Raw genomic sequence first — 26,510 nt, forward strand, 5'->3', positions numbered from 1 at the left:
TATGAACACAAAACAAAGATTACCAAGAATGCACTACTAGTCATAATCATGCTAAATCTGTCACTACAGCTTTATTGCTCTATCTATCCGCATTTGTCACAGAGATGCTGCAGGCAATAAGACCACTAGCAGTGAGCTCCTCTGAAGTTAGGATGCTATGAGACAAATATGGGTTTTCTAGATTGTTTCCTAGAAAAGTTCAGACCAGGACTCAAGCCTGGGAACCATAAGTCCATGGTTTTACCATCTTGTCATCCCTCTCTCCTTTGCCTTGGGTTCTCCTCTTTCACCTCAGTGGTCTTTGCAAGCTAGTTCTCACTGTATGCAAAATGGCCCATGCATTTCACAAACTGATGACTCATTTTCAGAAATTACTTAGATGCATCAGAGATCAAATCTCATTGACAGCTGATGGGCTCTGCTCTCCCATGTGACCAAAGCCCAGATTTCTAAAGGTTATTTAAATGCCTTAATAGAAGCTTACAAACCTAGTGCACAAAAAGCCAAGTTTAAAGCAATATAAATAAATATCCACAAGTGAAGCTAAACGGATATAGAAAAATTTAATCTCTCTCATAACATTTGTATCAATGTGTAACTAAACCACTTTGGAAGGTGAGTCTTGAATCCTTCACTCACCAGAATGCCTTCTGCCCTGCTTAAACAGAGTGTCTCTTCTAAAGACAATCTCAGTATTAGTCAATATGATTCAATCTGCATAACAGGATCTTCCCTGTAGAAGAACTGAGAGTTTAAAAGCCTGGGACTATAGCACAGGAAACAAAAGACTGTGTGCTGTGATTTCCATGGGTATGCCAGACTGCAGCAAATTATATCCTATAAACTCTGTGCAACCATTGACATAGTATTTGCATTAGCATGTCCTCCCCCTCATGAGTCAGGGTGCCCGTGCCTCAGATGTCTACCTAAGACAATAAGAACTTGCTGTGTGTGCCAGACTGGGGTAGAGATTAACTAGTATAGGACCACAGTGGATATTTCCAGGACTTTTACATTTGGAGAACAGTGAAATTTGGCCTTGTGTTTTTCAAGATATAAAATGGTTCTTATTAAAAAGTCAGTGTTTTTCACAGCAATATCTGATTTAAAACAAGTCGATCATCATCTCAGTACTACATGGGGTATAAAAGAGGATATCACTTGCTGCATGGTGGTACCTTTTTAATGACTTCCATGCCAACAAATAAAATAAAACCACACAAGCAGCACACCAACAGTCAAAGCAACACAATGTTAACCTAAAAACTTTATAAGAGCTGAGACTATGCCTATTCATAGTAGAAACATACCAATATGGCACAAGAAAACTTCTCAAGCAGTTTGCCGCAGGCATTCACTGAAGAGGCCCAAGCACAAAATGGCAGAGCATTATTGATGCCCTTGGGTGAAAGGTAGTTGATTATATTTTTCGTCCTCAGCTCTCTAAACACTAGATCCAAATCACATGACAAACCAACCAGTGACACCCTCAACAGAACAAACACTAGGAAGACAGAAGATGCCAGAAATACAGGCATGCTGAGAGGGGAGTAAACTAAAACCTCCTCACCCATGAATTCTGGAAAGAGAGTTCAAGCCCATATGTACGTAACCAACACACAAGGTGTTCTGCTGAGGTTGCAGCACAGTTTTTTTGTACTTGTACTTTGGTGGTTCCTATATTCTAGGTGACATTTCTCCAGCTGACAGTAGCATCTGAACAACACCTGGACCTTTTCAGCTGAGGTTCTATTGTTAAGCACTTAAAATGCATCTGTTTGTGTTCAAGAAAACATTGGCTTTCTCATGAAAGCAAAAAAAATGAAAATACACTCTCTCATTAGCCTCTGACATACTGTTCATGATGCGTATGAAAATTGGCTCTGCTGTTTCTAATAAACAGAAGAGAGCCCATGCAGATTTAAGTACTTAGACAAGTGTAGTGTTGCATTAAGGAAACGCAGAACTATGTTACAATAAATATAATGTGAATCCTTCATTGCATTTGCAGAATACAGCTCTCTTCCATTAACGCAATCCTGTCTGTCAATACCAATGGTCTTTCTAACTCCTGGTCAGGATTAACTAGTCACTGAATTGGGAGCTCACTGCAGCTCTATCCGGAAAGGTAGAGTTGAAAGAAACAGGTCAATTCACAGGAAAGGTTTCTTCATCATGCAAGGGTGGGATGAATAAGAACAGAACATTTATCAAAAGTGCATTAAAACTCCAGGGCTCCAAAGGTTTATTTAACTTCAGATCATGGCCTGCCTACTCATTTTGACATTACTTCATGAAAAACTCTCTGCATTGCAAAGGGATCTCACGGCTTGGCTTTCCTCCTCCCCACCATCCAGCTGCACTTATCACATTCTCTCAGTTCAGCCACACTGCATGGCAGTGAAAATCCCATGCTCACTGTCTGCCTGTGTGACCCAGTAAGCAGCTAAGACAGTAGGTAAGAAGAGAAGACCTTCAGCAATAGGAGAATATCTGTTCTCAGTAAGGCTTTCAAGATGATGTCTAACAACAGTTAGATCAGATGGGCTGTCCTCTCATTTAATAATATTGGAAAGAGTAAAAAGTTTCTTCCACAGCTGTAAGACCAAGGTTTCCTCTTGGAAAGACAAGAGGATCCAAACAAGAGAATGCAGACACACAAATTCCCAACCTCATAGAGAAGATCCACATACTGACACACAGCAGCCAGGCGTTAGTGCCAACTACAGCAACTTTCAGGCTGGAGTCTACAGGCAGCTCATGATGGGTTTCTGTGGGGAAATTACTTATCCTTTCTGTGTTTCCATTTCACTGTAGGGAAGAGTTAAATCTCCAGGATTAAAAAAAAATGCACAACCCTTCCCACATACCAATTAAGTAAAAATATTTTCTAAAAATAAACTTTCACTAGCCTTCTACACTAGTTACACTGGGGATTCGGGGGGGAGGGAAATATATAAAAGGATGAAACTCCCACTGAGTTTGAGTATTAAAATGATAGTTAAGGCAACTTTCACATTTGCTCAGCACAATGTCCAGGAATGCCAAGAGAACCTTTGCCCTCTTCTCTGGAAAATAAACACACTGAACTTCTACTACAGATCACAGGAGAATTAACGTTCACAATTTCAACCACCATTAAAGTCGCTTTAATTTGATTTAGTTTAATTCCTTTTAAAGGAAAATTAAACAAAATCAAATGAAGGCCACTTTTAATTCCAAACGAGTGTGTGTACACACATCAGTTTAATACAGTTTACATAATCCACTTGAAACACACCTTGTTACTTAATTCTGATCAACTTTCCCATGTGCTCCTGCCTAGACAAGCCTTTAGAGATAACATTATCCTTCCTCAAGGAACAGCCGCATTTCATTATTGACACCTAACTCTAGAGAGAGCTACTCTGGAAGGGACAACGTAGTTGCACACAATTTAGATGTCTGTCACAGAGAGAACAATGCTCTGTATACAGATACAATAGCAACTAATATACTGGGGGTTGTTGTTCTATTAGTCACTAATTACACAGTAGGCCAGTAATACAGAAGCCTTGTTCCTGGCAAAGAAACCATAGCTCCAGAACTATTGAACTGATAATTCAGAGCCTGCCTTTTGTTTCCCTGGGGATACCCTGTACCTTTGCCATCAATTAACTGAAAACACCATAGATACAGATCAGAAGGCAATGGCTGCATATTGCAGACCCCTGTTTAAAAACTTGTGGATTACAGCATTTGAATGAGACAAGTCAAGGTGAGTTCAGTGACTGACCAGAATTGCTTCCAATCTTTGTCACAACGTATAAGAAGAATAGTTTGTCACTGAAGATTTTTGCTTCCTCTTACAAAATACAGGAGAAATGTAGTAACCTCACTCCTGCATTGTCTCATCAGGCTACTGCAAACACAAGAAAATGCCAACTCTGGTTGAGGGTGGTTTTGATGAACCCTTGTTTTGACAAGATATCTTGCAAAAGCTAAAAAAAGGAAGAAGTGAAGGAAGAGAGAATGGAGTGTAACAAAGCTTTTAAAATGGTGCTGCAAAAAACTCCAATGCATTTGGTAAGCCACGGGTGTGACCCTGGCCTCAGGGATGGGGCATCAATGGGCCCAGCTCCACAGCTTTCCTTATGATGTTCTCCCCACATTCTTTTCCTCCATTGCTCATTGCATGGCCCCACTTTAAGAACGCATCAAGATCTGTGCTCTCCTGTAACCCAGCCAGTCCACAGCTCCAAAGTTGCTGCAGGTTGTAAATGTTTGAGGAGATGCATAGAGGGACATCTCCTGATGACAGAAGAGCAAACCAAGAGAGGTGACCATATTCGTTGCTATTCTTCTGGCCATAGCAAGGTAGAACATAAGAGTAGTTGTCTCGCCTTCCCCCACCAGCACCCCCACCCCAGCAAGGACCCGGGGCTTGAGGACCTTTAGAAATTGTCACTTTTGTAAATTGTTATTTTTCAATCAGCTTCTCTAACATTTAGTGGAAACTTTTCGCTTTTCACCAATGACAGATCTCTCCAGGGATCTGTGATTATAGCGGACTCCCTCTTGATATGGGAAAGAGATAGAAACAGTGTTAGAGACAACATTACATGCTTTTTTAATGAAAGTGTACACCTCTGGAAGTTGCTCACCAGAACAAGTCAATGAACCTTTATTTGGAATATCAACTTTTAAAATTAAAGCCTAGTCAACTCATCTTTGGTCCATCTGTGTTGATCTTGAGTCAACAGTTCCAAGAAAACAAAATGCCTCTCCTACCCTTCCCGATTTCTTTGGTTTTACTACAAATATAGGTGGGAAAGAGATCCTTTACACTTTTATCGATACTTTTACAGTTAAAAAAAAAAAAAAAAAAATCACATATGTTTGCAGTTTTGGTGGATTTTTTTTTTTTTAATACATGAAAGTCAAAATGTTGTCCAGTTGGCTTCCATTTCAGTACAAAAAAAACCTGTGATCCGCAAAGCTGACCAATTCTTTATTGTCTATGATGAGTATCAAGAAACAAAGATTAGCTTCATAATGAAAATTCAATCACATCCTTAACAATTCAGACTGCCACTCTGCTCCACAAGGTACAAGTGAGGATAATTGACAAGATAGATTGAATGATCCAATAGGTTTAACTTCTGCAAGTTTTTATGGCAAAGATTTTGTCTCAGCTTAAATCAGTATAGCACAACACTTATCTGTGGAGCTAGAGAAACACTGAAAAAAGAAAGCCTGGATCAGCTGAACTTCTCTTCTAAGAGGAAGACGCTTTTATACCAAACAATAATAAAAAGGCAGAGGGTAGGTTGGGACCCCTCACACAGAGGGCATCTTTTATGCATGGGGGAAGATGGGGCTGAAACTTCCTTTGTCTTCATTTTCATTGCACAGACAGGTAAGCCAAGGCATAAACTGATTAATGGACTGACTTAAAGAAAGCCTGTGGCAAAGGCAGGAATTAAGCTCAGCTCCCCTGAGGATCAGTCCAGTATCTTAACAAACCCATATCTTTCCATTCTGAAATACCGTGCCTTTCCTTTGTAATTAAACAGCATGGATTTGAGTGGGCCAATTTTAACTGTCATTGTACTGAAAAAGCTTGTACTGGTCAAGTGGGGAGGAATTGCCTTGCCAGCCTAAAAAGGCTTTTCCTTTACTTAATTCCAGGGTTCTAATCTTTAGAAATAGAAAATATTGCATAAGAAACAGTACTGAACAATTTTGAAGGCATACTGAAAGAGCTTTTTATACTATCCCATTTTAATAGCTGGTGCTTTTACTGTAGATATTATATGGTTACAGAATAATACGTATGGGTTTAATGTCTGGTATGATAATATCGAAGGTGAAGATATTGAAAATTCAATTAAAATATAGTTTAGGATATTGGCTTATTTTAATTTCCAGCCTCCTTTGCCCCTCACCCCCCTTCTTTGCATCCAGGAGCTTTTCCTGATATCTGAAGCTAGAAGTACACACTGAATCTTTTCTCCTCTAACTCACAACCTGAAGTTCTTTGTACTACTTCAGCATCTCACTGTCTGAAACATCATCTTAAAACTCACCAAAATCCCTCTGCTCCTTTAACAGAAGGGGATGATGAAGTGCTGAGACAGTAGTTCCTATCAAGGACAAATCTAGATAGGGACCCCAAAGTCTTGTCTCTTAACACTAAGCCCTGGGTCACTCACACTCACTAGAGCTTTTTTAAACTGTGCTTGACTTTTTGAGCAGGTTCAGAGAGGGAACATAAATTATTTCACCACAACAAAGTAACTCCCTCCTCTGTAGTTCTCAGTTACCTTTAACCAACACAGCTTTTGCCATCATTTATGATTCTCTTGCTTGTTTGATCAATGAAGTTCTCACTGTCACTGTGCTGCCTTACATGGTACAGAGAAGAAAATAGAAGTCCTACTGGAACACGATCAGAGAAACAGCAATAATTTCAAGAGGCAAGCAATGAATCAGAGTCTCTCAAAAGAGCTCCAACTGCTGTCCAGCATTTTTTTCTGTTACTTCCTAAAATATACGGAAGAGCACACTGTGGGTTTAGTCACTTTGGTTGCCTCCTAAACCAAAGAGAAGCATCAAGCATCATCACTGCACATAACAAGACCTCCTCCAAACAAGCACTGATAGGACAGAAGAGAGATCCTTGTTCTATTTTCTCTCTCAGGCAGTGCTCAGGAACACCTGGTTCTGGAAACTGAACATGAATTGTCTCATGCCAGATTTGAGAGAACATATACCTGAAATGTTTATGCAGCCTGTCTAAAACTTCTCCTGACTACAGTAATGGCAGGTGTTATCCTTGTCACATGAAATATTATCACTAACCTACTTGCTTCTGAAACTCCTCCAACTTCCCAAATTGTATTATAATAAATTGTGTATCTAAAGCATTATAAAACCCCTTTATTTCAGTGGGACCACACATTTCCCATTAAAAAAAAAAAAAATAGGAAGCAGCACACCAGGTTCCAGGACATTTCATAATGAAACCTACCCTACAAGTAGTTTACACAGACATGAAGACTTAGGTTAAGCACCATGGTCACCAGTCCCAAGTAAACTGACAAGTGGGCTCTTCAAGGCATCAGAAGCATCACTGCCCTATTTATAACTTTTGTGACCATACAACCACCTAACAAAAGTTGATGGCATCCCTATTTTAAAGAGAGGGGAAAAGAAAGCCGAGTGATTCTCGTAATGAAGCAAGGAAAGAGACTAAACAAAAAGAATTACACCGGTCCTTGGCTTAGCACATAGTCCCATCTCTCTGCACTGCCTGTAAAGAGACTATTGGTGTCTGTATCTGGACCCATATGGGTTACAGTGCATTCAGGTAATCACCCATCTAGAAACAGATGAGCTATTTCTACCCTCCTGGTTCTCATTAGCCTTCCTGCACACCACAACTAGCATTCACCTTTTTCAGTAACCACCTTTATACTGTTTGCTGGTGAAATAGCGGGTATCTCTAAGAGCCGACTACTGCCAACTAGGTCAGAGTAGTGACTTCCAGTGGTTATACCCAGCCAGAACGGAGGTCTCAGTCAAGGTGTGTACACACAGTGCCTCCAAGGCAGCTGAAGAAAAGACACACACCTCTACTGTAGGGAAGTGAAGGAGATGAATGGCAACTTCCTTCTCCAGCAATGCTGTCCTCCCGCAGCCACACTTTGAAGTCTGCATGGCTGTAGATGTACTGGGAGGCCAGTTGGCAGCAAATAAAAAAGCCAGCATACTAAAACTGGATAATAACAGGAAAAATACACCCTGCATTGTTTCCTTTTGAGGGTGTTGCCTTGTTTGCCAGCTCCTGAGACATGCTCTTTCCAGAGGGGATAGCTGTGTGTGCCCTGCTTCCCACACTTTGCTGTGGATTTAAATATGCAGGCATTGCTGCTAGGTGAGTGCCATTTGAATTGACAAAGTGGGATTTCTGCTACGAGCTTCACACTTAATGCAGCCCTGCCTAGGCTTTGAAGGCAACGGCTTGTTGCCTTGGGGTCTGAAGCTAACAAAGCCGAGCAGAACAAGCCCAGGGCTCCCATCGGATTGCTCGATCAAAGACAATATTAAACAGCACTGTTTTCATAACTACTATTCTGGGGCACTTGGATAGCAAGACAAAGGAGATGAAGTTAATTTCTGTTATCATAGCCTGTTGCAGCTGCAAGGGCCCTGGGAGAAGCCATCTTCTGTTGCTGGCTTATGCAGCCTGTGCCTTTGCAGGAGCTCCCGTTAAGCAAACAAGGCTTCAAAAGCTTGTCAGGTGCACTCCTGTTCCCCTTTTCCCCACACCACTGTCAAACGCAGCCCTGCTCCTTCCCCTAGACATCTTCCACACATCTCATTACAGACACCAGGTAGCCTTGGCCACTACCCTGCACCTCACAGCTCTCTGCTGCACTTCTGCCACCGGCGCTGCCCGTTTCAGTGCCTAAGGAGATCTGAACTAGGGGAGTCCTGCACTTGGCACAAGAGCACTGTGCAAGGGGACCAGACAGGCAATGAGCCCTCCAGGTTCTGCTATGCCACTGACATACCTCATCACTTTCAACAAGCATCTTAACCTTCAGTTTGTAGTTGAGTTGCTGACAGATTAAGATAGGATGCACCCTATTTTTTTATACCCTTAGATTTGATTGGTGATGGAAATCACTAAGCAGTATTGCAGGAGGAAGTAGAAGCTATCTCCTGATGAGCAGCACTGCTTGGGATGTTTGAGGCAATTTTAAGATGCTTCTCAAACCATCATTGTCATGGCCAGCACATTACCTTAAGAATGGATGCTTGTCTGCAGTAGTAGTCCCATGACTGCCATAGGTACCTTGGTCTCTGTATTTTCCTCATCACTGCTCATCCATAGTGGAGCACAGAGATCATTTATGGGAAAGCAGGAGTGTGATAGAGCATGCTTACGTCCTCATCTTGGTTGCAAGTAAGGACAAGGAGGATAAGAAAACTCGGTAACCATGAAAAACTTTGAAGTCAGATTACTAAAATGGAGGAAAGGGCTCCAGAAAGCTTTTTTTTTTTTTTTTTTTTTTTTAAGTCTCCCTCTTCACACCACATGATATTTCTGAGGTTAGTCAGATAAAGGCAAAAAACGGTGTTTACCAAATTGGGTATAGGTGATAGAAATAGTACCCTTGAGATAAGCAGGGTACTCCAGGAACTCATCTGCAAAGGACAGAACATCCCATATTTTCATCCTCTCAAACTGGAAGCTCACCTGGGGTCTCAAATGTCTAAGAATAAATTTCCAGCAACCTGACTACTGTACAGGCAGCGCTCTGTGCTAATAACTGCCATCCTTGATTTCACAAACTGGTTTAACACAAGCTTGCTCTGCCCTCTACCCTCAAGTTCCCCAATTAGCTGAAAATACGCTAAAATACAGAAAAGTTGATGGAAAAATTTCTCAATAGATTCAACATTTATGCCCACAAAAGGAACAAAAATGCAACAAGCAGGATACATTTATGTCCAGCTATACGCTGATGCCTTAACGTTCTTCCTGATGTCAGAGCTTTGCTACAAAGTGGTCAGTACAGATCTCCAACAATTTCAGAAAAAAGCGTCCATTCTAATTGTTGAAGACAATAAAAAGAGAGAGCTGCTCTCAATCCAGAAGAGAAGTAGCCAGTCTTCAGTTTTAAAGCAAACCTTTTAGACGTAAATTGCTGCATTATTTAAGTTTATTGAACATCTAACACCAGGAAATGTGCAATTCATGAAATTTTCAGTGAAGATGTACGAATGAGTCTTTCCGATACATTTTTAAAATCTGAAATTATCAAAGTTTTATGCAGCGTCGACTTTGGCCATGTACAGCAGAGTTAATTGAAAGCACAGTTCTAGCTTTAAAAGAGTCCCCATGAAAGTGGCAATGTGTGTTTTACTGTCTCTTAGTTATTTGCAACTCAGAGGTGCCCAAGCTTATACATGAAAAAGTGTTTCTTCTAACTGCAAGCCTGTGCTTCAAGACACTACTGAATCTGAGAATCCAGGTAGGCCTTTTGCTTCTTGCACTCATATCAGTTCTGCAGCTTCTGCAAGCCAAATAATGCACCTAGCTAACCAGATGCAACCCTTAAGACCCAGATCAGACCCCATTAAAAATTTGCTGTCATCATGGGGAGTATTGAAGCTCCTCTATTCAGAGTACCCTTGACAAAAGGAACAAACCACTTGGGAACAAACTGCATTTCACAGTGCCAGCAAAAAGCAAAAGGGTAAAGGTATCCTCATTCAGGAGGACAGAATGGTCTTTTATCAAGAGACACATGCATTACAACTCATTCCCCTTTTTCTTCCCCTCACAGAAATGTACCAGTTTACAGTTTTCTTGCCCTCAAGTTGGAATAGGTACTGCAAAAGGACAACCAAATCAAACGACACATCTTCAGCCTCCTAGAGAGAGACTGTAAATCCAGCCTGAAGCCTCTGATCCCTGAAATTGGATTAGGAACTGCACATTGGGTCTACCTAAAACAGACAAATAGCCCTTACAGCTACTTTTTTTTCTTCCTTGTTTTTCCACACAAAGAACTCCCCAAAAGCAAAAAAAAAACACACCTTCAAGAGGTGTTAGGCAACTTTCTACCGCACAACAACAAAGACCACAGACCAAAATGTTAATTCCCATGCAGAATTCATGTTTTCTAACAAACATCAGGTCATACTTTCTCAGTATGACCCTGGTGCAGGAACTGCACATCCTAGAAGCTGTTGGGCTACTCTGCTTTGCTACAAGTGCATCTTCAGTCCCTTGTTTTGGTCATAAGGCTTCAGCAGCAGGAACCAAACTGGGATATTGGGCTGACATTTAATGCAGGAGGATGAAAGAAAAGACCCATGCCTCCCCCTTCCTTGCAGCTCCAGTGAGCCAACATCAGGAGCAAGAAGGAATTGGCCACACTGACTGGAGGCTGCAGGGCAGACACGACACTGTATGTTTTGCAAATGCAACAGAGCTGCCCGCCTCCAAATCTGCCAAGGGCAATACACATGGATTTGGGCAGGAGTTTGGTGTGCTCTTTTACTGCCTCAGCACCATCTCCTATATTTCCTCCCGAAATACCTGCAAGGATTGTGTTTTTCTGCTGCCACCTCTGCTCACAGAGCCAACAAGCACTTCGCAACCATCCGCTGTGACAAGTGGGGGCTCTCCCACAGCCTGCCCTTCAGCACAGCAAGCCAAGCACGGAGATACGGAGCTCGTGTGTCTTCGGTGGTGTGGAGCTTTTTTTCCCCTCTCTCTGTGTGGCAGGTGCAGACCTTTTTGCTCACCTCCTATCAAGCAATGAATGCAAGCCCCACACTCAAAGCTGAAAGTCAGAGCTCTAACATATATGATGGCTCAAAATGCAACTTGGAGAGAAAAGTGAGACCTCTCCAAAGCAGATAAGAGCCCAGGGATTAATGTGCTTTCTGAACTGTGGGATACTCAGAGTCCAGGTCCTGCTCTATTTTGGAGCAGAAGTGTAGACCTGGATGTCTTATATTGCCCTGGCTTAGAATCAGTCTCTGCTTCTTTCAGAAAAATCATCCTAACCATGATAAATCCTTCATTGTACCAATTTTCATTAAACATCCACATTTTCCCAAGAAACCTCTGTTTTACTGTATTTGCATGATCATTTTTACAGCACCAATTCTGACTTCTAACAAAAGCAGATACGAAATAGTGTCAATACACTTTTTTCATGTTGTTCAACCATGTGACTAACAGTAAACTAAAAAAATTTTTCACCTCTTGTTTGAGAAGAGTCTCCCTCGCTATGAAGATCACTATTAAATAATGCTGCTGTTGGATATATAGGCCAGGAATTTTGGAGAATGTATCACTAGCTTATTTTAGATTTTGGCTTTGAAATGCTTAAAGATGCTTAGATTTTTCTTCAAAAATCCAGCACACAGCAATACAAGTTTGCCACCAACCACCCTCTTCTTTATAGCATTCTGGGTCTCTCTTTTCATTTCAGAGTTACAGTTCATGCAACCCACAGAGCAATCCCACAGCTCTATCCTGTACAACCAGTTGCAGGAATCTGTTTCAAGTCCTCGTGATTCTAGGCCTTTGCACCAATATCTAAAGGAGGTGGCAGCATCATGCTCTGACTCAACAGCTGGGTGCAAAGCGACAAATGTTCTGCCAGGGTTAGAATGAGATTAACAAAATCCCACAGAACAATGATTAAAAGGTGCTGTAACAAATCCATTTGCTGCATGCAACAAACACAATTACTAGACAAATTATCTCTCACTCCACTCCTCTCTCTGCGGTGAGCCAGAACTGAGAACCCTCATCCTTCGGGCTCCAAGCATACAGTCCAGCTTTTTAAGTGATACTGCCTTTGATTAATGGTAGCAGCAGTAGCTCTCTATCTACCCCCATGAGTTATGCCACTAGAGGGTACATAGATTGTCTAAATACCTAAAAACCAGTAAGTTCTTTGGTCTTTGGGCCCGTATTTCAAGTTCTCAGTCTTCACAAGCATGCATCCTACCATCCATGAGCAACTCATCTCTGCCAACACAGATTCTCACCTTTGGAGTCTCCAATCTTCTCCCTTCCTTCATCCTTTAATGAATTTCTCACATCTCCCAGTTTTCCCATTCTGGTATAAAATGCAGCCAACTAACTCTAAAGAAAAAGATGGATTTCCTATTCTTCCCAGGACTTACATATTTCTTAAAGAGGAGATTATAACATGAAAAATCAGGAAGTTCAGTTCCGACAACTCAAGTCTGCAAAGTTCCTCATCTCTGGTTCAGGGCCAGAGACCAACTGCACTCCCATTGCATCAATCTGAGCTAAGAAGCTCTTCCACTCTGCTAGGGAACATGGGGTAAAGATGTCATTACCAACAGGCACCTTGCACATACCAAGACTAGTCATAAATCCAAGCTAAGAAGCATCGATTTCCAAACAGAGTCAGCTGTCTCTACACCTTGTTCCCTGGCACTGCTGGTCTGGGCTGCTACGACCCTCAAACTGGCCCTGCACAGACTGGGAAGATCCAGCAACATTTAACCAGTCTGGACTACATGCAATGCAAAATAGTGCTCCTTGATTCCTGGCCAGGAAATGGGGAGAAATTTGCATAGTCTTGCACCTGAGCTAATAAACTATGATGAACTCTCTTTGGGTCTGCATCCATGGCACAGATAATCTTCAGTCTGGATAATTCCCATTATGTATCCTGGCTCTTTCACTCAAGTTGCAAGACCTTCTACCTCGAAGTCCATGGTGCCAGCCAGCACAGCAACCACTACAAAACTTGCTGTCAATTCAGCCTGTTCTCTTCCCAAAAAAAAGTGTTGAACTGAGGAGCCAACACCACCCATTTATCCTTCAGTATTCAGTTCCTGTTGTAAGCAAGATAAGAGCAAACCAGCTGGCCAATTCCTACCCATCACCGATCAACTTGGTCATCTCGTTCCACCTCTGCCTCCCTCATAGGCCCACCTCCCTCCAGTTCACAGATGGCCCTGGGAGGGCTCATCTCACCAGGAATGCTACAAGCTCAACTACATCAGCTTTCTGTGCCTGAAGGGACTAGTCCTCTGTTCAGTTACCATTTTGAAAATGTGTGCAATAAAGAGCAGAGGGTATATATAACTGGCAATGGGAAACCTGTCGAAACCTTGCATAGCTTATAGGACAAGGTTACATATACTGGGATTTCCTCTTATTGGTTGTCCAGCAGGCTGCCTTTGCCTACCTATCAGACAAACATGAATGAACACCCCAATAAAGGAAAGAGGAAAAAAAAATGTTATCAACTGCTCAACTCGGACAAGTATTTCATTTGTTAATATAGCAGAAGACTTCCTCATGAGTCTGTCTTACGCCAGTATCTGCGTCACAGCAGAAATAATATAAGACAAGAAAGAAAAATGCTTTAAAGAATATGGTTCTTTGTCAGACTGGAAGTATTAGCTGTGATTCAGAAATTAATGACAGCATAAAAATCTATTAAGGCATCTAGACTTTCTCTCAAGGGACCCTTTCAAGCTTGTAGTGCATGGATTATTCTCCAGGGCTCTGCCCAGCCAAACTTCAGATATCCCAAATGACAGCAATTCCGCAACAATTCTTAACAAAGCTATTTCACCACCTAATCTCTTCCTTCCATTAAGTATTTTTCTCTCCTGCCAATTTTTTTCCCTCTTCCAAATTTTGTACCATGAGAGACACTTCTAGCTCTAAGTCCACATTAGACAATTCTTCACGCCTTCCCAGTGTGCCTAGATCATTAGCATAGCTCCTCTTTAGTCATTTAGCCAAAACAGCTATATATTTAGCTCTCACAAGCATTCCTCATAAGTCAGTCCCTCCAGCCCCTTAATCATTCTCCTTGCAATCCTCTGAATTCCCTCTAATTTTGTTTACATCTTTCTGGAATTGAAGTGCCCGGAACCAAGCGCTGTAAACAACAACAGCTCGTTATCTGGCTAGACTGTAATTCCGGTGATCACAGCACAGGCCCCGCACATGCCATGCACACACAGACACATGCACATGCTCATCCTCTGGTTCAGACATGACATGACTATAGTACGCAAGTCCTAGCACAGTGATCATTCCTTCCTCACCAGTGACATCAGCTGGGCCTCTTTCGAGGAAATCCAATTCCAGACAAAAGTGGGGGTAGATATCCTGTAGAGCCTTTACAACTCCTGTTTAAATGAGTCATCTTGTCAATTTGGCCCACTGTTTTCTCCAGTTTTACAGATCCCAGTCTGTCCAGAAATGGTCACAGTCCAAGCTGAACAAACGTTCCCATTATCCAACACAAACGCAATCTACAGCATAACATAAAACCCTTCCCCTTGATGCATACTCCTTAGGTTCCAGTCCCATCAAGCAGTGGCAGATCCCATCAAAAAAGGGTCACTCTTACTTTTGAGCCAATGAGGCAAGCACAGCATCAGTGTCTTCCTTGAGCATTTTCCCCTCAGGGAAACTGCCTCTAACCCTTGGTTGAGAGGACCAAGACCACCACACTCTTTGCTGGCTGTATTGAAGGCTTTCTCAAAGAGGCATTAGCAGAAGGTCAGACCTAACACTCCAGGGAAATAAACAGGGTGATATATACCTGAGGATGGTCTTTCAGCTCTCTGCAGACCCAAGACAGACACCAGCTAGTGGCTGCACTCAGGTTATATTTTCAAGTTTTTCATCACACCTACAAAGGCCACAATTTTCAGAACATTTTTGTTTTAGATGTTAGTTGAGACTTTGATGTAATCTTATGAGAGAAGATAACACATCACAGAAAAGCCTTTAAGCACTCTGTTCTTGAAATTCAAGTTGGAATTTTTCCAACAAAACACCTTTTTTTCCTTATTAGAAAAATGCCAATTCAGTGAGACAGAAACATTCTGCAAAACTTCATTTGCTTTAACAAATTTCTGGTGAACTTCAGGCAAAGTTCAGTAAGAAACTTGTCAAGGTTCCTGTCACCTCCCAGCACATCTGTGGGGTAGCCAAGGCACCAAGGAAAAGCAGCAGCTCCATGAGAAGGGTTCTTCAAGATCAAGGTTTTCAAGGCCCCTTCACATATAGCATCCCCAGGTCTACACGAACCTCAGAAATGGCACTCTAAGGATCCCTGTTATGTGGCAAAGAAAGCAAAAGCATAGAGTCTCTCTCCTGCCTCCCCAGTACCTTTCACAGTATCATTCTTCCTTCACAGCAGCTCAAGCAACCTTTGGCACCAAGGACCTCTTAGGATGTCTTGGTTCACCTTTTGTGGTTGGTTGGGTTGTTTTGGGCAGCAGGAGGAGGAAAAGAGACCAGAAACTATTCAGGTTGACCAGGGGATGAACAGAGCCTACAGGCAGGGGTCTAATGAGGCCCCTTGAAGCCTGAAGAAAAGCCTGATGCTACAAAGCTTTACATCAGCACAGACAGAGCAGGGCCATCCAGAATGGCCTTTTCTCCCTTTCCTCTATGCACACAGCAGACTAGAAGAGAAGGAAGACTCTGTACTGCTGACCTTAGCTCTAGGTCCCTCTGGGGCAATGCCACAGCTCATTTACTTCATGCTGCAGCCTGACTTTTTTTTTTATTAGCCGCTCAATCTGTTGCAGCTCTGTGGCTGCTGGATAGTACACAAACCAGTCACCATTAAACACCTAGGATACATGAAAATGGAGGATAGGTTCAATGCCTTCACTTTAGCTCTCACCATTTCTTATCTCCCCTCTCTTAGCAGGCGTAGACTAGAAGCAGCTCTTTACACCACTTTAGCTAGTATGATTAAGAATTTTCTTTGCATCACTGAGAAATTACTGTTAATAAAAGCCCTAACCCTGATACAGCACAACTCTTCAAGACAGATATTTTCCTTCCTTGTACAGAAGATCTAGAAGTGCAGAACATCTCACAGGAGCATGCCTGCAGTCAGTTCTATCCTGCTTTTACTCGGCTACCTAAACCTGAGACTTGACAAAACATGGCCATGCTTGACAGAATCCGTGCTGTTGAGGTAGTTGACCTAGCAAGGTTGTGTTAATATGGGTACAGCCAAAGTGCAGAATTGCTGGTTTACTGGTTCAGGTTCCATCCAGCCCAGAAACCCTTTGCTCACACGGCACACAATAGTATAGCAACGTAAGAAAGGTTGGCTCACTCAGGTTGTACTATTTCTGAATATGTTGGTCTAATTAAAACAGCGCAGCTTGTGCATGTAAGAAAGCCTCCTTTTATCCTCTTCCTTCTCCTGTTCCCAGATACTCTCAGACTTGTCCTTTCCACTATATTTCATGACCAGGTGACTGAAACATGACTAAGTTGCAACCTTACACCGAGTCTATCACAAAAAGATGAGGAGGGGTAGCCAAACCACAGTAACAATTCTGTTTCACTGCAACAATCACTTGACATGTCAAGATAGGATGCAAATCTGCTATGAATAATGGTCACTCCAAAAGCATATATAGCTATGCAGATATTCCTATGAGTAATCATGCTGCATTCACCTATTGAACTAGCATTTCATAACATCTCCCTTGTACAAAACACAGCTCTGAACCAGGTTTGTTAACATGGCACAAGCATTTTTACACACAACTTATGCATTTTGTCACATGCACGCATTCAAACACATGCACACGCATATATATATCCAACATCATCTTGTTTTGTATGTGCATCTTCCCAAAAGTCAAAGAAGAGATATTCAAAGAGCTTTGGTCACACCTTCATGCACAGATCATGTATACAGGCATAAATAAAACTGAATGTTGTGATATAAACGATCCCATTGTACAATAAAGTCACTTTAGGAGGCAGAGTAGATACTCAGACAAGCAGATGCACCCACAATGACACAAGTCTAAACACATTTACACATCAAAAACCCCACAGATGCCCCTTGAAATAACCCCTCCTTCCTGCAGGCAAGCCCTCACCTACAAATTCCTCATCAGACACTCAAGTATATCCCCACGGTGAGCTTCACTGACACCCACACAAGTCAGGTAACACACTGCACTGGCTGCAAGGCTCATGGTCAGAAAGATCTTTGCTCTCCCTCTTGATGCACCTTTGGGTCAACTGGTGAGGGCCAAGCACAGCCAGGCTCCATGCAGGTGCAGCAGCCAGACTGCATGAACAAGAATATTAATAGTTATTGTCCTAGCAGATTGTAAGGATTAATTGGTTCCAGCCTGCAACTCACCATTAATGTAAGTGCTAAGGGGCAGAGGGGAGGGAGCTGTGATCACACACTTACATTGCATACTCATATCCCAGTGGCTGCGTACTGATATACTATTGATTTCCTGTTTGGAAAGCTCCACAGCCTTCCATTTGTCTCCTTGCTTGCTTTGTCCCTCATCCTGCTGCTCATCACCTGCCTGCCACACGTTCCCCCTCCCAATAATAGCCAAGAACACATCATCAGAAAAGGAGTGGGCCACCCCCTTTGTGGGAGAGCTGTGACAAACCTGAAAGAAATGAAGAAACCTGAATCCATGAGGTCACACAGAAACAGAGCCTAGGGAAGGGAAAAGGTTCCAAGAACAAGCCATCTTCAGGAGTTCCTTTTGGATGCTTTATATAATTTAGGAACAACAAAATCCCAGACTGTAAGCCCACAGATCCGATTATACTCACCTTTGCTTTAAGCCAAAATCCATCCTCTGAAGCCTACCTTCTGATGTTATTTGTTTTTTTTTTCTTTCTTTTTTTTTTTTTTAAAAAAAAAAAAAAAAAACAAAACACAAAACAACCAACCCCTCAAAAAAAAAAAAAACACACCACACCACTCTGCCTTAATTCAATATGTATATCATAGCATGCCTCTAAAACCATCTCCCAGAGATGCCATTCAACTGAGTCCAGTACCTCTGCAGCTGACAACCATAGCAACGTCCTATTCTGTGTTTACGGGTGACCAATTAGCAGGTCTAGTGTAAAGGGCCCTTTTCCCTCAGCAGGTAGTCACACAGTTTTTTTCCAAGAACTTTAAGACAGAAGATATGGCCCGCAAGACACTTCACTGTGAGGTCCTGCAAGCCTTCGCCAGGGAGAACACTCACTTGGCTCAGAGAAATTAAAGCAGCAGCCCCTGGCAGGCAACCTGCTGGAGGATGCTCAGAGGGAACTGCCTCAGCTTCCACCATATCCTGCATCAACCATAGCACCACAGTGCAGTGGCATAGCACAGAATCAAGCCCAGGTTGCTCTTTTTCCCCCCACCCATTTCTTCAAGAATCACAAATTCCCAGCATTTCTTCTTTTTTTCCATGATGCCTGCAGGGATCTCTGCCCTTCCCTGACACCAGGAGAGGACCTTGTCTCACACGCTCACCCACACACGCCCTCAATCTACTCCTCAGAGTGGGACAAGATGGTCTTTGCTGTGCTTGATATTTTTGATTTTATCCTAGATAAAGTGACAACAAAAAGAGCACATCAGCTGTCAAAGCCACTGCTCTTTGAGTCTGAACAGCACATAAAACCACGTCACACACTTCTTTAAGGAAAAGGGGCTACTGATGAGGCAAAGATTCGTACTTCCTGTAGGGACTGCAGGCAGCAAAATTCTGCACCATGCCAGCAGCACCCTGCATGCAAAGGAGACAATCTTTGGTAAAGCACATGCCCACATATTCAAAGGCACACATGGAAGATTTTCCCAAGACTCTTCCAGGATGCCTTTGTCCAGCACCACTATGGATTTCACTCAGATTCTTCAGTCCTTTATCAACCTCTGTCAGCCAACAACCTCAGCTGATCCTCTTTCACAAAAGAGCCCATCAGGTATTCAGATCTGTCCAGAAAAGGAGGCTTCCCTTGCATTTACTCTTAATCACCCTTCACCACCAGTTTTCACCTTACAGGTCAGCCCTACAGCCCCTCATCACCAGCCTGCCCTGCCACACCAGCCTCTCCAGGTGACTGCACAGAACACCAGGCAGCTGCTACATCAAGTTTGGACCCGCACAGTAATATCCCCACTTTAACCCATTCCTAAACAACTGTCTCTTGCACAGTGTCCATCTGTTGAGGGAAGGGGACAGTCCGCCCAAGCAAAGCAAGGGCCGTGGCATACCCAGAAGGAACACAGTTGCTAGCAGGAGGCACAGCAGGGATGAGAACTTCTAAAGCATCGGCTCTGCCATCAGCCTAGGATGATGTCAGACATACTGCTCACCCTGACTGGAAGGAGCTCTATTGCTTGGAGGCAAAGAAGGAGGTGGAAAGAGTAACACCCTAAGAACTTGTCTCAGGACACTAGCATGCACATGGGTGCTGCAGGCTGAAAGGGAGGCCCACAAACATAGGCGGTAAACTATTTGTTACAAAACTAGTAAAACTCTTACGTGAGAGGAGATCTCAGAGACTAAAAGATGAGGCAAGTTTCTACTTAGCATAATAAAGACTCCTGAGTAGGTAGCTGAGTGCTGAAATTTATAACAGCTAGGGGAAATGGGTCCTTACTGTTGTGGTAATTATTGACTCAAATGGTCTGCAATCAGTGGGATAGGACTAGAAGAAACACTTGGGATATCTTTTTAATGCTCCCTGTTTGCAGATAAAAAGCCTTCTCTGCCTCTTCCCTGTCTAAAGCCTACAAGAAAAGTGTTTTGTTTCAGGTATTGAACCTCTTCATCATTTAAGGGAATGCAAGGCAGCTGAGTGAGTTGTTACCTCATCAATACAGTCCAGCCTGCGAGAGCTTCCCCTGCCTTATTCAACAGAGAGAGTTGTAAACTGATAGAACAAAAGGTATATTCACCAGAGCAGGAAAAGTATTTTTTTTTCTCCAGCCGACAATATCTAAATGTTATCCAACTGCATCACAATCACCCCACACTGTTACCCATACACCACAATGTCACCACTCACACACACACACACACACACACACACACACGTTCCTACTCCTCCCGCTGTTCTCCCCATCCATTACACATTATCAGCACAGAAACACTTGGGTACACGCTTCCATCCATATAGATTGCACAAACCTGAAGCATTTACAAACACATCATTTTTCACACCCACATTTCCCAGTAACAGTATAAAACATGAGACTTTACAGATAACATTTGTACTGCATACCAACCTAAAGCACCCTTCTCCACTTACCCGAGTGCTGCTGTGATTTCTTTCATCAGACTCATTCCCCCTTTACAAACACCTCTGAGCAGCTCAAAAAATACATTATAAGCAAATGCTGCCAGTACTATGCAGACCAATTCTGCGTGTCCTTTCCTAAAGCATCTACTTCACTAAATTAGCTCTAGAGGTATCTTATATATTTTTTAAAAGCACAAAATCTCCTGCAATTAACCGATGAGGTGGGGTTGTAGGGGACATTCATTAAAACAAGCAGGGATCTTTTAGCAAATTACTGATTTAAAACAGCTGTTATTTTTCAAGGGAAAGAGTTTGTTTAGAAGAATTTTCAATGTAAAGCAATGATGAGGAAAATGTATAATTTGTCAAAGTATTCATTTTTTAAATAAAATGCTTGGGGTGTAAATCAAACTTACTTTTCATATTGACAGCTAAGTTAGAGTAATAGTAGGTAAAAGTGAAAACATCAACACAAAATTTTTCTAAATGATTAAAATTCAATTTTTGATAGACCCGAATCATTTGCTTCTCCTCCCCACACACCCAATTTTTGACTTGGGGAAAAAAAAAAAAAAGGAAAAGAAAAATTCAGCTTTTGAGTCCCATTCAAGAATCTGATTTTTAGCAGAAACTATGAGGCACAGCATGCTAAGAGACGAATCCATTCAAGGGAAAAGCTGCAGCATGCCACCAGAAAATCCCACCCAGAGCAGTGCTGGGGTGTGGGGGTACTTTTATTCCCCCAGGCCCCACGGGGCAGGGAGGCCAGTGCACCATGCAGGAGGAACAACCGTCCCGCCTCTGAGCCACCTGCCTCCGGATGAGGACTGGAGCCGCGGCAGCAAGGAGACGCAAGAATCCCGAACCACGAAATTAAGGGAACATAGTGATCAGGCCAAAAATATAAAAAAAAAATAAATAGAAAAAAATAAAATAATAAAGAAAATCATCCTCCTCACAGGACTCAGAGCCTCTAACCTAGAGGAGGAGCAAAGCCTGCCTCTGTGCCAAAGCCCCCCAGCCCAGGCAGGCGGGGGACAGGCATCCCATTGCATATCCCCTGGCAGAGGAGCAGGAGGAGGCAGCCTGCGTTGGCCACTTGGCACCGTGGAGCCCGCAGGTCCCTTGCCAGCCTCAGCTGCGCTCCCTCCCCTGCACCCCGGCCCCTGCTATTCCGCCTCAGCTCGGCCGTGCCCAGCAGCGCCGGCATCGCTCCCCTTCGCCCCCACCTTGGGCGGCTTTGGGAGAACAGGAAAAGAGGAGCTGCTGTCGTGTTCACCCGGACCCCCCTGCAAGTGGACAGCGAGGAAAAGAGGGAGAGAAGGCCCGCGCAAGTTTTGGATAGCTTGCAGAGGTGCAGGCTCCGCTGGCTGGCTTGGGGAGGGATGCGCTCAGAAAGCGCTTGGAAGCCGTCCGAATGGGGTCACTGCCTCTCAGAGCCACTACTGCGGTTTTCTGGGGTAAGAACTCCACAGAGTTGTGCATGGCACGGTTACAGAAGTGTCCAAGGCTTGTTAACACATCTTTCAGTGAATAACAATTAATTTGAAATAAGTGGGGTTTTGTTTGGGGTTTATTTATTTATTTTAAGAGCACATTATTTTCCCACCCCCTTTAAACTCCTGCAGGTATCTTTGGGCTTGCTCGTGAGGTGCCCTGCTCCTCCCATGCAGCCCCAACATTCCTGCTTCCCCATCCTCTCGCCCTCCAGACCAGGGAAAGGAAATCACTGCCAGCTACGAAGCTAGACCCGGCAGTGGTCTGGTTTATATCACATCTGAAGTTTGGGAGCAGTAGAAAAAGCAGCTCCAGATTTTCAAACCGTCCCCATCCCATCCCAAAACCCAGGGAAGGCAACTGTGTTGCCTCTGCCTTCTCAGAGGATACCTGGGAAGACAGCCCTCAAAGGACCTTCCCTGATGCCTTCAAAATCAGAACAGATGGGGCTGATACAACTGTATCAGTAGTAACCCACTAAAACAGAATGTAAAAGCCTATAAATGCCTATAGCCTGGCATAAGCTACAGCTGTAAGAAAGGACTAAACCAGTTCCTAGTTGTGCTAGCATCAGGATGCTCTGGTTGGCACTCGGGGAAGGCTTGTGACTTGGAAACACTGCGTGGAGCAAGTGCCATTGACTACAGGCTAGGAAACATGCATCAGAGAGAGAGAGGCAATGTTGTGAGTCAGCGTGATTTGCCAGTGTCTGTCTTCCTTGATAGGTCTGTGCCTACTCCTCCGGAGGAGAGGGAAGTTCACATCAAACTACGCAACTTCACTGCGGACATTAGGTACTTATGTTACACAAGTACTGGTTCTCCTCTTGCCCCACGTACATCCTATGTGGTGGAAAAAATCCTCCTCCCCTGTCAGAAATAGCCACTTCACAGCGAGGAAGTCAGCTGAAAGGTGCTGGTGCTGGATTCACAATCCAGAGTTCCGAGAATGCAAGTTTGAGAGAAAATATGTGACAGTGAAAAGCATGTGTACGTAACCCAGAAACAGAAGAAGTGAGGCTGTATGAAAAGGAACACTTGGTAAATGTGAGAAGGTGGCAAAAAATGAGGGATTTCATAGTGAGTGCTTGCAGTAGTGACAGGAAAGTGTGAGGCTGCAACAGAAAGCGTGTGTCTGTCAGGGAGCATGCCCGTATGGGAATTTGCTTAGTAGATGCAAAATAGAAGAAGACAGTACATGCAAGACTCTGTGTAAAAGTAGGAGCTAAGGCGAAGTGAGGGTGCTGTGACTGGGCATATCTCCATGCACAGCACTCACGCACTAATATGCACAAGAGAAAAGGGCTCTGTGTGTGGTGGGGGCAGTCAGAGCGAGATACCCTCTACGGGTGCAGCTCACTGGGAATGCAAGACCGTGAGGCACAGAGTAGGCCAGGTAGAGTACCTGTATGTTCTTTATGTATATATTCACCTCTGTGTGTGTATACGTGTGCATGCATGCAGGCTCACAAGGCTGGTGCAGCAGGATAGGCAAGGGGTTTTTATATGCAAGCAACCATGAACACTAGTGTGCAGGATGAAGAGAGCGCACAAGAAAAGGCTTGAAGGAGGTGGGGGGAGAGAGGAAGAGAGAACGTGAGTGCAAGAGAGGCAGACTGGCACTCCAGGAATTGCATGTGCTAGAGAGCTAGAACTGCATGTGCCAGAGTGAGTTTATTCATCTTCCCTGCTATATTCATGAGTGTGTATATGTGTGTGTGTATGTGCAAAGGAACGCTGGTGCGTATAAATGAGTGTGGATCATGTACAAGCTACGATTTGGAGGCTCTGATTATATGTACATGTGTGACATGTATTTATACATACAGCATGGGATGCATTAACCCTTAACTCCTGTTTACAGAAAGCATCTCAAAACCAGCTAGCATGCCTGTCATCACTTCAAACTAAATTCCATACTCACACTTGGCTCTTAAAGCAAGAAACCCAGCTGGCAATTCTCCACTGAACAAAACCCCATACCCAACAAATTTTCTTCTGTCTTTCTTCCATCACTCTCTTTTTTTTTTTTTTTATCCCTGGTGGAGGGGAAGGACATAGTGTTTTTGCAGACAGATCAGAGGCATAGAGGTTCCTCTAACCTCCCCCTCTCCGGGTAAATCCAAAATAAAAATAAAACAGGAAAAAAAAAAAAAAAAAACACAACAAACTTAACACTGGTCTCCTCAGGAAGGTAAAGATTCCAAGACCATCAGTACTTGTGACCCAAAGTGCTGAGAAATAGTGGCTGTGGATGGAGGGGATACCCACCTTCACCCACCCCTCTTTTCCTTTGCAAATCTTGCTGTGCCCCCCACAACTCCCCCTCTGCGAAAGCATAAATACAGCAGCACAGTCAGTCACATGCAGTGCCCTCTAACCATAGGATTCACCAGCAGTGATCTCTCCTTGGCTTATTTCCTGAGGGGGGGGTGGGGGGTGGGGGGGGAAGGTTTGGAGGAGAAGGGGGGGAAGAGGAAGCTCCAGCTTCCAGCTCCATATTTCAGGCCATCCTCGGTCCATCAGCCTCAATTCAAGCAGAAGGTTTTGAGGAGGTTGCAAGAAAGAACTCATCACATACCTTGCAAGGAGAAGAGGGACAGGAAGAATCCCAGCACCCAGATACTGTGCAGCCAGTAGGTCCTCATGCTTCTCTCTCACTCGCTCCGCTTCCTCTGCCTTTTTCTCCGTCTCTTCGCTTCTCTCTCTCTCAATTTATCTTTTTTTTCTTTTTTTTCTTTTTTTTTTTTTTTTTTTTTTTTTTTTTCCCGCCCCTTCTCTTTTCTCAGAGAAAATGGGATTCGTGTCTCTTTTCAGTCCCCCTGGGCTCTGCTTTACCAGCTCTGACAATCCGGTCGCAGCGAAAGCTGACCCACGGTGGCCAGATTCCCAAATAACCTCGCACTCTCCCCTTCAAGTGCTGGAGAAAGGGGGGGCCAGGTTAGATGCTCGCCGTAGCCTGCGCTGGCTGTAAACACAGAGAATCTCTCTGTCTCTCTCCTGCAGCTCCAACTAAATGCGACTGTACTTAAACAAGCAATGCCTTATAGGACAGCGCTCAGAGCAGAAAAGATCCCACCTCTGCCACCTAGTGTTGCAAGCCAGCTCATTTATTTTATTTTTATATATATAAATATATATATGTTATGCTATAGAAATATGGTTCTCTCACTCCTCTGCAAATGTATCTCTTGGATCACAGGTCTATGAGCCACGCTGGGCTCAGGAGTCCCTAAGGCTCCAGCGGCAGCTGTCAGGGGGAGATTATTCAGCAAAGGAATGTTGCTCATCGCCACAAGAAATGCAGCAGGGCACGTTTGATTTCTCAGCAGAGTTCTGCTCGACAAAATCTGAAGCAAGGGTCTCCCTGATGCTGGTGTCACTGTTGGGCAGTACACAGGGGCCAGAGGGAGATTCAGACGCACTGATTGTAATTACAGAGCTGCCAAGGCCTCCAGGAAAAATAGCAAGCATCAGGCTGCATTAATCTTTGCTGGATCTCCTGTGACTTTCGTGCAATTTCAGAGGGACCAGAAGGAATCCTTCTGTGTAGGAAAACCAGCTTGCAGAGTCACTGTTTGCTCAGAGACAGCTTCTCCCACTACCCCTCTCCTTTCAAATACAGGTTCCTCCTACCATACATAGCATGAACTTTTTTACCCGAGGAGTAATTAACTTCTGTAGCACTGTTTCCCCCTAAAATCATTGACTCTGGTGAGAGCAACAGATGCAATGAAGTACTACTTAACATTAAACAGGGGCTTTTTGTTGGTCAATCCCCAGGCATTTCACAAAAGGGTGTCCTTTTGCAGCTGGGGACGTGGAGGCAGTGCGACTGCGCAACTTTTCAGAGGCCAGTCCCTGGGATGCAGTGTGACAGCCCAGGTGGGCTGCCCACCCAGCCCGGTGGTCCTTCTTGAGGCTACATTGCCCCCCTTCGCTGTCATCACCATGGCAGCCCACGAGGATGCCTCCGCTAAAGGATACCAATCTCCAATTTCCACACTGCAGATGCAGGACGCCAAGGTGAGCATGCATATGTAGGAAAGGTGTGTAGGATCCTTGTCACTAATGATGTCGCTCCAGAAGTATTTCTTATTAGACTGCTGTAGAGCAAGCTGTTCTGCAAACAGAACGCATCAAGCCTGCCACCCCGAGGGTTGTTGTCTGCTGTCTCCAAAATCCCCCCCTCACCCTACTGTAATGAAAGCTGGATCCCCTCATATCCCCTGTAGGAAACAGGGATGGCATGCTGTGGCTAGCCTAGAAACACATGTTTGTTTCCTAGAGGACCAAAATGCACACTGCAATACAATGCAAAATGCAGTCACCATTTGGCCTGGTTGGCTGCTGCCAGGTACCACCTGTGTTATTCATTCTTTTTCTCCCATGGA

At 43.7% G+C, this 26,510-nt stretch overlaps 1 protein-coding gene across 1 annotated transcript in view; it reads right to left on the minus strand.

The window, feature by feature from the left end:
- The window catches only part of LOC104363821 (limbic system associated membrane protein), a 1,022,402-nt gene extending 997,261 nt beyond the window's left edge, over positions 1 to 25,141 (minus strand). Inside the window, exon 1 of the mRNA XM_042788682.1 lies at positions 24,698 to 25,141. Coding sequence (XP_042644616.1) covers positions 24,698 to 24,764 — 67 coding nt within the window. The 5' untranslated portion in view covers positions 24,765 to 25,141. The remainder of the gene's footprint in view (positions 1 to 24,697) is intronic.
- Between the last annotated feature and the right edge of the window lie 1,369 nt (positions 25,142 to 26,510).

This window comes from Tyto alba, unplaced genomic scaffold, assembly GCF_018691265.1.
Source record: "Tyto alba isolate M040663 unplaced genomic scaffold, T.alba_DEE_v4.0 Super-Scaffold_14, whole genome shotgun sequence".
In the NCBI taxonomy this organism is placed as follows: Eukaryota; Metazoa; Chordata; class Aves; order Strigiformes; family Tytonidae; genus Tyto; species Tyto alba.